This window comes from Fringilla coelebs, assembly GCF_963513975.1.
Source record: "Fringilla coelebs genome assembly, chromosome: 1".
NCBI lineage: Eukaryota > Metazoa > Chordata > Aves > Passeriformes > Fringillidae > Fringilla > Fringilla coelebs.
In genome coordinates this window covers 151947638-151959511 of record NC_140028.1, presented here as the reverse complement: position 1 = coordinate 151959511, position 11874 = coordinate 151947638, and the positions used below count along the sequence as shown (strand labels likewise).

General features: G+C 47.2%; 1 protein-coding gene across 2 annotated transcripts in view; it reads left to right on the top strand.

Annotated features, from left to right (window-relative positions):
- ALS2CL (ALS2 C-terminal like) overlaps window positions 1-11874 on the top strand; it is a 38522-nt gene that overhangs the window by 8220 nt on the left and 18428 nt on the right. For both annotated transcript variants that reach the window (XR_014616532.1, XM_084216089.1), the window contains exons 8-15: window positions 541-617; window positions 1134-1200; window positions 1667-1863; window positions 6147-6212; window positions 7117-7215; window positions 8161-8319; window positions 8566-8677; window positions 10185-10262. Coding sequence is in view for 1 of the 2 variants with exons in the window: in XM_084216089.1 (XP_084072215.1) it covers window positions 541-617; window positions 1134-1200; window positions 1667-1863; window positions 6147-6212; window positions 7117-7215; window positions 8161-8319; window positions 8566-8677; window positions 10185-10262 (855 nt within the window). In the remaining variant the exon portion in view is untranslated. The remainder of the gene's footprint in view (window positions 1-540; window positions 618-1133; window positions 1201-1666; window positions 1864-6146; window positions 6213-7116; window positions 7216-8160; window positions 8320-8565; window positions 8678-10184; window positions 10263-11874) is intronic.

The following is an 11874-nucleotide window of genomic DNA, read 5'->3' as shown; positions in this document are numbered from 1 at the left end:
TTTGTTTGGGTGCTGCTGATCCCAAAAGTGGTTCCTTAAATTTGGGATTTCTTGGATATTTTTGGTGGGGCCACCTGGAGTCCAAATCCTGAATAAATCCCAGAATGGATTGGATCGAAAGGGAGTTTAAAGATGATCCATTCCCACCCCATTACTTGGTTCCCACCATCCCAGGTTGCTTCAAGCCCTGTCCAGCCTTTCCTTGGATACTTCCAAGGATGGGCAACCACAAATCTCTGGGAATACTGGCTGGAATGATTTGGGAATGTTGCCATGTGATAGGGCAGGAATTCCTGTGGAGATCAGGGTTGTGTGGGAATGTTTTACTCCTGGATGTGGCCATGGAATTTTGGAAGAGCTTTAGGACAGTTCAAACAAGAATTTCCCTCCTTTTCTGGTGGCTTTTCCATCTCCAAGGTCTCTCCTCCCAATGTGGGATGGATGGACCAAAAAAGGCAGGAATTTGTGCTGCCACTCCAGCTCTGCCATTCCATGCCATTCCAGCAATAACAGGACCATCTTTTCCAAATTTTTTTTTAGGGAAACAGCTTCCAAAGTTTTGATCTGAAGCTGGTATGGGTGGATGAAAACTGCGGAGAGAAATCGGATCCAGGACTGTGAGTGAGAAATTCCCACTGGGAGTTAAAAAAAGGATCCAAAGCTTTATCCCATCTCCTTTCTGAGCTGTGGGATTGGGATATGGATAATGGGATCTCACCGGCTTGGAATTTGCTGCCTGATTGAAATCTCAGAATTTCTGAGGTTGGAAAAGCCTTCCAGGATGATCAAATCCAACCTGCATCCCATCCCCACCTTGTTCCCAGCCCAGAATTCCTTGGACACTTCCAGGGATGGGCACTCCAAACCTCCCTGGGCAATTCCAATGCCTGGCCACGTTTTCCATGAAAAAATTCCCACTGATGTCCAACCTGACCCACCCCTGGCACAACCTGAGGCCATTCCCTCTCATCCCATTCGTTGCCAATGTATCCCAAAATTATTTAATCAAACTCTGGAGAACTTGAGATCTCTCCAGAAAAACCACCTGGGAAAGCACCAGGATCTCCAGGGGGAGAATGGCAAGAGCTGATGGATTGGGAATTGTGTTTTCCATCCTTTTTCTCCCCTCCCAGGCACAGCCTACGCATCACAACCCCGGAAGAGACGTTTGTCCTCTCCACCAAGGACCCTCAGATGAAGGTCAGGCTTTGGGATACTCCCATCTCTTTATTATTTAAAACAGGATAATAATTCTGGTGAGGGTGGGTTGGGATTTTTGGCTCCTTTTCCAAAAAAATCCTGCATTAGATGGCCAGAGGTGGCTCAGAGTTGATGGCTGGTGAGGAATGTTGGTGGGAACCCCTCGATTTGTTGCTGCTTTTCCTGCAGGACAGGCCTATCCCATGGGCAAATCAACTTGAAATTTGTATTCCTTTTTTTTTTTTCATATCCAAGTGGAATTTTCCCCTGTTTTTTAACATCCAAGTGGAAATTCCTCCCTCACAGCTCTTGTGCCTTGCTGCAGCATCCACCTTCCAGGCCAACCCCTGTGGAAGCTGCGGAAGGGCTTTGATGGGAACCCACGAGTTCCCCGCCGCTTCCCTGGAGCTGTCTGCGGTTGATTTCCCTGGGATGCGTGCTCATTCCGTGTTTTCCGTGCCCGCAGGCCGTGTGGCAGTGGAAGCTGGAGCAGGCTGTGCGCCAGGCGCTGAACGGGAAGCGGGATTTCCCTCTCTGGGGCAGCCGCGGGGAGGGCGGCCAGGCCCCGTCCCGCCGCTTCTTCACCTACGTCTTCCGCATGGAGGGACGGCTCCGTGGGGCCACCTACGAGGGAGAGTGGCTCTGGGGGAAGCCCCATGGCAAGTAAGGAACTCTCTGGGCCCCTTTTCCGAGTGGGAGTAAGGTTGGAAGTGCTGGTTTGGCATTTCTGTGAAGGCTGGGAAAGATCTCCAAGGTCAACCCAAACCTCTCCAGGTCACTCAAACACATCATGAAGGGGCTGCTCCTTTTCTGGCCAGGCTCAGAGTGGCCAGCTGTGAGGGTGAGGGTCTCTAGGAAGGTTTTAGGCCTCTTTTCCAAGTGGGAATAAGGTGGGAAACACCTTTAGGGCCACTTTTCCAAGTAGGAATAAGGATGGAAGTGCTGGCTTAAAGTTTCTGTGAAGGTTGGGAGAGATCTCCTGGTCACTGATGAAGGGGCTGCTCCTTTTTGGGCAGTCTCACAGTCACCACCTGTGAGGGTGAGGGGCTCTAGGAAAGAACATTTTAGGCCACTTTTCCAAGTGGGAATAAGATGGGAAGTGCTTGGAGTTTCCATGAAAGTTGGGAAAGATCTCCAAGGTCAACCCAAACCTCTCCAGGTCACTCAAACACATCATGAAGGGGCTGCTCCTTTTCTGGCCAGGCTCAGGGTGGCCACCTGTGAGGGTGAGGGGCTCTATGAAGGTTTTAGGCCTCTTTTCCAAGTGGGAATAAGGTTGGAATCATCTTCTGGGCCACTTTTCCAAGTAGGAATAAGGAAGGAAGTGCTGGCTTAAAGTTTCTGTGAAGGTTGGGTGAGATCTCCTGGTCACTGATGAAGGGGCTGCTCACAGTAATCACCTATGAGGGTGAATGGCTCTGAGAAGGCACCTTTTAGGTCTCTTTTCCAAGTGGGAATAAGGTTGGAAGTGCTTGGAGTTTCCATGAAGGTTGGGAAAGATCTCCAAGGTCAACCCAAACCTCTCCATATCACTGAAACACATCATGAAGGGGCTGCTCCTTTTTGGACAGGCTCCAGGGATCCACCTATGAGGTCAAGTGGCTCTTGGAGAAAGTGAGGAACCTTCTGGGCCTCTTTTCCAAGTGGGAATAAGGTTGGAAGCATCTTCTGGGCCACTTTTCCAAGCGGGAACAGGGTTGGAAGTGCTGATTTGGCATTTTTGTGGAGGTTGGGAAAGATCTCCAAGGTCACTCAACCACCTCACCAAGGGTCTGCTCCTTTTTTTGGCACTTCCAGGGTGGGGAGAAGATTAGAATTCGATTCTTCATGAAGTTGTTGGATGTGAATCCAGGCCCAGCTCTCTGATTCCTGCCTCACTCATTCCCAGAGGGAATTCTGGGCTTGAGGGCAGGTTTAGCAAAGCCTGAGTCCTAAAACTTGGGATTTATTGTGGACATCTCACTGGTGGTTTATGGATTAAATCCTCCAGGCTGCCCCAGAAACGTGGTGTTGGTCACCCTGAGGGTGCTGCATGAGCTGGTGCCTCTATTTAGGATTTAGGCTTGGCCTAAAATCAAGATCTCAGCCTGGGGTATGAAAATCTCACCCTCATGAGAGGAAAATCCCCAATAAAACCATTTTGGGGTGAACAATTTTATGCTCTGCTAGCCAAACCTCTTTGAACTTTATCCTAACTTGAACATCCAGACTTTTATCCCAGGAATTTAAAAAAGCTTAAATCCAAAAGGAGCTCAAATGGGAACATTGGGAAATATTCAATAAATCCAAGTTTAGGTGAGGGAATGTCTGTAAATCAAAGATCCCAACCAAAACTTTTTGGACGTAGGATAGAGAACGCTGGATTTTTTTGGGAAGAAATCTGGAATATGACCAAGCTCCTCAGCCACCAAAACATTGGGAAATTGTATTTCACGTGAGTTTTACACAGTTTGCTCTGCAAGCAAAAAGGATGGAAAGAGACTCACTTTGAAAGAGCCTTAAAATAATGAAAGAATCCAGAATATAAATGGCTTGGAAGGGATTGGAATCCAGTTCCAGCCCCAAATCCAAAAGTGAATCCTGAATATTCAGTGGAAGAGATTGTGCCATGCCCTGGAACAGCACCAAAGGAGCATCTGGGGCAGGAGACCTTGGGCTCGTCCCCACCTTCACCCCCTCAGAACCATCTCCTGGTTTTTGTCCTCTCCTGCCTTAAGGCTAGAAAACTGGGATTAATCCAAACCTCTCCTGCCCCCAATGCAGTGACTCAGGTGAGGCATCCCAGGAGATTTCTGGCAGAATTCAGGGACTTCAGGGGTTCAATTCCTTGGATTTGAGTTCCCTTCCAACTTGTGGAATTCCTCTGCTGTGATTTCGTTGCTGGAAGGTTCCAGAGCAGCATCCTGGGCTTGGTGGCTGCTCTGGGATTTCCGAGGGAGGAGCACGTGAGCAGAGCTGTGGGAGTGGGAATTTGGGTTCTTTGGCAAAAACACTGCTGCTCTCCACTGGCTGTCCTGGAATTCCAGAGTTCTGTAGTGGCTGTCCTGGAATTTCAGGTGACCTGGGCTGGGAGAAGGCCAGACTCCCACTCACATGTGGCTTAAACATCCTTGTGCCTGGAGCAGGCATGAGCTTATGGAATATCCTGAGTGGGAAGGGCTCACGGGAATCAAGCCCTGTACAGATCCCAACAATCCCACCCTGTCCAAAGTCCTGGAGCAGCCTTGGGAATGTGCCCATTCCTTGGGGAATGTTCCATGCCCAACAGCCTCTGGGGGAAGAACATTTTCCTAAAATCCAACCTAAACCTGGCTCAGCTCCAGCTGTTCCCTCATTTCCTTTAGCTGCTCCCCTTTTCCATTCAAACCCACAAAGCCAAAGGAGATTTAATTTTAAATTAAAATTAAAATGTTGAAACTTCAAACACATCCAACCAATCCTCTGGAAAACTTGGAAAAGAGCCACTCTCGTGGAGGTGTTTGAAACAACAGCCTGGGTGAAAGTCAAACAACCTCCTCACGGTTTTGGTGTTGCACCATCTCCTGGCAGACTGACCCAGAGGAGATTTGGATTCAATGTTGGGAAAGAATTCCTGGCTGGGAGGGTGGGGAGGGGCTGGGATGCAATTCCCAGAGCAGCTGTGGCTGCCCCTGGATCCCTGGCAGTGCCCGAGGCCAGGCTGGACACTTGGAGCACCCTGGGATAGTGGGAAGTGTCCCTGGCATGGGGTTGGAACTGGATGTTCTTTGAGATCCCATCCAACCCCAAAAATTCCAGGATTCCATGATTTTGAATTGTTCCAGTTTGGATTTTGAGGCAGAACAGATGAGCTCGGCATCAGCACGGAGGGAAAATATTCCAACATTCCCTGAGAGATTCCAAAGCCTCAGCCTCCAGCTCCAAATAGAGTTCTGAATTCCTAAAATCCCTGATATGCCCTCAGCCTAATTCCCAGCTTTTATTCCAAGCTCAGGATCCATTTCAACTCAGTTTGGGCAGGAATTCCTGGCTGGGAGGGTGGGGAGGAGCCGGGATGGAATTCCCAGAGCAGCTGTGGCTGCCCCTGGATCCCTGGAGGTGTCCCAGGCCAGGCTGGACCCTTGGAGCAGCCTGGGGCAGTGGGAGGTGTCCCTGCCCACGGGCTGAGATGATCTTTAAGGTCTTTCCAAGCCAAAGCATTCCAGGATTTTGTAATTCCATTGTGTCCGGCTGGGGAATGTGCAGGGATCCGATTTTCTGGGATGAGCCGGAATTAAAGCTCTCAGTGGGTGTGGGTGGAGTGGGATTCTGGGAGGGAGGGAAACGGCTCCGGAGCCGGGCACGGCCGGGCAGGAATTTCCCTGGCATTGCCCGTTCCTGGCTCTCCTTGCTGTGGGATCTCCTCCTGGAATCCCTTCTCCAGCCCCCACAAAACACGGGCTGAACGATCCCTTGGCAATGGTTTTCCTCTCTGTTTTCCCAGTGGCTGAGGCGCTGGAATTCCAGGCTGTGGTGTCACCGTGTCCACGGGGACGTGCCAGGCAGGAACTCCAGCTGGATTCATCCCTGTAATTAATTCGGGATCAGGTGCAAGCTCCTAAAGGCACGAGGCAGCACCTCCAGAAAATACTTTTGGGATTAGGGCATGGAATGGATTCTTCCCACTCAGCCCAGAGCAGGAAAACATTATGGGATTAAATCCTCCTGCTGAAAACCAAGGCCTGGGGGTGCCTTTTGTGTCTCCGTCCTCCGAGGAAGGTTTTGGATGTTTGCCATAAAATCTGGGAATGGTTTGGGTCGGAAAGAACTTTGGGAAAGATCCAATTCCACCCCCCTGCCATGGGCACCTTCCACTGGGCTCCAAGCTCCATCTAAGATGGCCTAAATATTTAGGCTGGGCTTTAGTAGGTGCTGTTCCATCTGGGAATGCCGTGATGTCCCTTGTGAGAGAATTCCTTGGGTTCCAGGGGGACGCTGAAGTGGCGCGACGGACGCAACCACGTCGGGGATTTCCAGGAGGGCCTGGAGCACGGGTAAGCCTTGGAAAACGGGATATTCCCTGCTCTGAAAATAAACTGGAATGGTTCCTGCCAGAGTTTGTGACCTGGAGAGAGGGGACTGAAAGTGACTAACCCCAGGGGCTGGAATCTGATCCCAGATCCCAAAATCTGTGGGAATTAATTCCTAGGGAGTGTCTTAAAGTTATTTTTAGATCCCTTTAAAACCTCACTTAATTGAGTTTTTCCTCACGATTTAAGAAACCAACCCATGAAATTCAAGTATTATTTATCTCAATTTTATTGGAAGTAGGACTTTAGGATTCCTCATTTTTCCAAGGTGGGGGAAATATATCCCAAACACTTTAGTTGGGAATCCCAGAACATTTAACTCTGCCCCTAACTTGGGGAAGGAAGAAAGAGGGGGGGGAAACCAGCACTGAAAGAAACTCTGGAGAAGGAACAATGAGGATCTGGGAGTGCAGCTCCCAAAGGAATGAGTTTTCCTTTGGAAAAAGTCCAGTGGCATCTGGGAAAAGTGTCCCAGGTAGGGCTGATCCAAGCACATAAATATTGGGAATTTGGACAATCCTTGGTTTTCGAACTTAATCCGCTACAATGGAGTTGCTGCTTTCAATGCAGATATTTCCACCCAGTTGGAACCTGATCCCAGATCCCAAAATCCATGGGAATTTATTCCTAGGAAGGGTCTTAAGGTTATTTTTAGATCCTTTTATAAACCTCATGTGAGGAGTTTTTACAGGAAAAAAAAATCCATGAAATTCTAGTTCAATTTTAAACTTCATCCACTACAATGGAGTTGACTTTTTTCCCATGTTGACTTTTTTTCCCATGTTGACTTTTTTTCCCATGTTGATTTTTTTTTCCCATGTTGATTTTTTGTTTTTCCATGCTGACCTTTTCCATGTGCCCCTGGCAGCTTTGGGATCTGCCTGGTCCCGCGGTGCTCCGAGGACCGCTACGACTGCTACAAGTGCCACTGGTACCAGGGCAAGATGAGGGGCTATGGAATCTGTGAGTAAGTAAAATCCAGGATGGGCTCCAGGGATTTAAAGGGGGAAATGTTTCCTGAAATCTTTGGAGCCTGCTCTGGAAATTCTTTGTGGGGATTTAGAATTCCAGAATTGTTTGGATGATCCCATTCCATGGGCAGGGACACCTCCCACTGCCCCAGGCTGCTCCAACCTTTCCTTGGACATTCCAGGGCACTGCCAGGGGCAGCCACAGCTTCCTTAGGAATTCCAGTTCCCAATCTCCCATCCATCCCTACCCTCTGGCAGTGGGAGCCATTCCCTGTGTCCTGTCCCTCCATCCCTTGTCCCAAGTCCCTCTCCAGCTCTCCTGGAGCCCCTCCAGGCCCTGCCAGGGGCTCTGAGGTTTCTCTGGAATTTTCTCTTCCGAGGTCACCCCAAATACTTTGGCTGCTGGGAACACTGGGCTGTTCCTGCTCATCCCTATCCCTGATTTCTCCACACCAAATGGGACAGACCCAACATTCCAAGTGGGACAGGCCTGTGGGATAAGCCTGTCCCCCAACCTGGATGTTCTGCTCCTGCATTTAACTCGGAGCTGCTCTTCCCCGAGGGACCAGGGACGGGCTTTGTGGTGGCCCCACAAAGAGCTGGATCCAAGCTTGGCCTCCTTCCCATGGATCCGATTTTCCAGCCTGGATTCACCAGAGCTTCCTGTGCCCAGGCTGGTGAGAGGTCGAGGCCTGAGTGGTCTCTCCCAGGAAAACTCCAAGCTCATGTGTTGAGTCCTTGGATAATTTGGGAAGCTCTGGAATATCCCGTTTGGGCGATGCACATTCCCAACAGCAAACAAGGATCCAATTCAATGCTGTCAGAAAAATCTTTGGAATATTTCGAGATGGATGAGCCTGATCTCCTCGCTTCCCTGGTTTTCTGCTCCAGGAGTAGCTGTCAAATATTCCCAGGCTGGAATTCCATCCCTCTTCCTGCAGGTACGGGAATGACCTGGTCTACAGGGGCTACTTCAAGGACAACGTGCGCCAAGGCTTTGGGATCCTGGAGAACTTCTCGGCTGAGCATCCCTTCAAATACACGGGACAGTGGGAAAACGACAAAAAGAACGGATACGGAGTCTGGGAAGACAAGGAGAGGTAAAGGTGGGATGGATCTGAGGTGTGGGACAGCTTTGAGTTTGGTGGGATAAATCCTGGAGATTTGGGATGGATGGCGGGGGATGTAAGGCTTGAATTCCTTGGAAAATATTTCCGGAGCTCAGTTTGTGCGGGACATCCATCCTGGAGCGCTGTGTCAGGAAAAACCACCCAGAGCAGGACAAATCTGATGGATTGAGAGCTGGGAAAACAGGGGAAAATCCATCAGTTTTCCTTGCACTCCAGGGGGGAGAGGTACATCGGGATGTGGTTGGATGACCACAGACACGGAGAAGGCATCGTGGTGACGCAGTCGGGGCTCTGCTACCAGAGGACATTCCATGCGGATAAAATGGTGGTGAGTCCAAGATTTCCTTGGAATCTGGAAATCCCTGGGATGGGGATTCCACCGCCGAGGGTGAGAGCGAGGTTTCATTCCTGAATTCATCCTGAAGGACAAAGAGGGCTGGAGATCAGGGAAAGGTTCTGCCCCCAGAGGGTGCTCGGGATGGACACTCCCAAGGGAATGGGCACATTCCAAAGGCTGCCAGAGCTCCAGGAATGCCTGGAAAACTCCAGGAAAGGGTGGGATTGTTGGGATGTCTGTGCAAGGATTTGGATCCTTGTGGGCCTTTCCCGCTCAGGATATTCCATAATTTTCCCATAATTATGGTTTGGAAGAGCAAGGTTTTGTTTCTTCTCTCCTTCCAGAGGGCAGGGATTGATGGGATATTGGGAAGGAATTCCTGGATTGGAGGGGTTGGGATGGGATTCCCAGAGATTTGTGGCAGACCTTGGGTCCCTGGAATGTCCAAGGCCAGGTTGGAGCACCCTGGGACAGTGGGAGATCCCTGCCCATGGATCCTGAAGGTCCTTTCCAGCCCAAACCTTTCCCAGAATTCCATAACATTCCATCTTTCCTGGAAATCACGAAATCCTTACTTTTCCAGTGGCAATTCACCCGTCCAGTTCATGGAATGTTGGGAATTTGGTTGGGAAAGCAAAGGGAATTGGCATTCGAATAAAAACATCCCTAAGAAAAACCAACCCTAAAAAATCCATCCTTAAAAAAACCGCAACAACCCCATTCCCACTTGCCAAATTAGGGAAAAATGGTTTTTATTGGGTTTTATGAGACATTTTTGATTGAGATTTTGGGATTTTTTTTTTCTTTTTTGGGTGTTTTTTATTGGATTTTATGGGACATTTTTGGGATTTTTTTTCTCCTTTTTCGGGTTCTTTATTGGGTTTTATGGGACATTTTTGGTTGAGTTTTTTGGAGTATTTTCATTCCAGAGGAAAATATTCCAGCTCTGGAAGTGATCCCAGCTGGTTTGGGGATGAAGAAACCTTTGGGCTTAAACGATGGAATAAATCCCAGAGGGCAGAAAATTCCCAGTGGATAGGAATTATCCCCTGGAATAACTTCCCATGGAATGGGCACTACCAGAGCTCCGGGATTTTCCAGGGATTCTTGGGATGCCTCCTGTGCTTGGAATTGGATTTTGATCCTTCTGGATCCCTTTCCCACAGAGAATTCCACACAGTTGCTGTTTTCTTGGAATAATTTCCCAAAGAATTCCCTAAAATATCCCAGGATTGGGAGCACCACGACTTTGACCCCGTGACAATCCTCGGTGGCTTTTCCTGGTTTTTGTTCCTTTTCCTTGGACAATCCATGGAATAATTTACAGGACTTCTCCGTGGGTTTCTCCTGGAGCTTCTCCCTGATGTTGAAAAGAGATGCTTGGCTTTTAAAAAAACCAGAATTCTTGGAATCTGCATCCCATAAATTTTTTCTGGGATGAGTTGGACCAGGTGGGAAGTTCACACCACAAATTCCCGACTTTTCCTTTCATCCCAAGGGCTCGGGAATTCTGCTCCTGGAAGACGACTCCGTCTACGAAGGGAACTTCACGGAAGAGCTGACATTTGTTGGAAAGGTTGGAATTCCCTCCCTCTTCTCCCGGAATTCCTCATGGATTCATCTCCCAACTTCATTCCTTCCTGCTCTGCTTCCCCCAGCTTCCTCTAAAACCCCCATTTTCCAAATTTCTGGAATATTTAGCACGGAAGGAAAGGCGCAGCTGGAGATTTTGGGAATTCTGAGAATAATTTGGGATTTTCATGTTTTATTCAGGTTTGGTTGGTTTGGGGTTTTTGGGTTGAGTCTTTGGGGTTTATTCTCTTGGGTTTTTCTTGGGTTTTTCAGGACATTTCTGGTTGAGGTTTTGGGATTTTTTTACTCTTTTTTGACGTTTTTTCATTGGGTTTATGGGACATTTTTGGTAGAGTTTTCTGGGATTTTTTTGTTGGATTTTTGTTGGGTTCTATGGGACATTTTGAGTTGAGTTTTTGAGGTTTTTATTTGGTCTCACAGGATATTTTGGGGTGAGGTTTTGGGATTTTTTAATCTTTTTTTGTTTTTTTAAAATTGGGTTTTATGAGACATTTTTAAAGGAGTTTTTGGGATTTTTTTCTCTTTTTTTTTTGGTGTTTTTAATTGGGATTTATGGGACATTTTTGGTTAAGTTGTTTTGGGTTTTTTTCCCCCTTGGGTTTTTAATAGGGTTTTACAAGACATATTTGGTTGAGTTTTTGTGATTTTTTTTTTCTTTTTTTTGGGTTTTTTGTTGGGTTTTATGAGATTTTTGCTTGAATTTTTACAGTTTTACAGTTTTATTGGGTTTTATGGGAAATTTATGATTTAGTTATTGGAGTTATTTTGATTGGGTTTTTATTGGGTTTAAGGGGCATTTTTGGTTGAATTTTGGGGATTTTTTTTTATTTTTTGGGGGGTTTTTGGTTGGGTTTTATGAGACATTTTTGCTTGAATTTTTTTGGTTTATGGGACATTTTTGAGGGAGTTATTGGAGGTTTTTGATTGGGTTTTTATTGGGTTTTAAGGGACATTTTTGCTTGAATTTTTGGGATTTTTTTTTTTTTTGGTTGGGTTTTATGAGACATTTTTGCTTGAATTTTTATGGTTTTATTGGGTTTTAAGGGACATTTTTGATTGAATTTTTGGAATTTTTTGGGGGGGTTTTTAGTTGAGTTTTATGAGATATTTTTACTTGAATTTTTACAGTTTTATTGGGCTTTATGGGACATTTTTGGTTGAGTTTTTGAGCTTTTTCTTCTTTTTTGAGTGTTTGGTTTTTGAGTGGTTTTTTCCAGTTTTTTTCTTTTTTTGAGTGTTTTTGAGTGTTTTTTTTCTTTTTTGAGCGCTTGGTTTTTGAGTGTTTTTTTTCTTTTTTTAGGTGTTTCTTTTTTTGAGTGTTTTTTTTCGTTTTTGCAGTGTTCTTTTGAGTTTTTTTTTTTCTTTTTTTGAGTGGTTTTTTTTCGTTTTTGGCTGTGCTTTGCAGCTGCACCCAAGATCCCTTTTTATTTTTAAAAAAAGAACATTCTGGGCGTTGGGGCCACAGGAAATGAGGCAGAACCCGGCGCTGCCGTAACCGAGGCAGCGGAAATTTGGGATTTCGCAATCCGGGCCCTGCCCTGACACGTCCCAGCTTTTGTGGTTGGATTCCGACAGAAATTCCTGCTCCAAAGTGT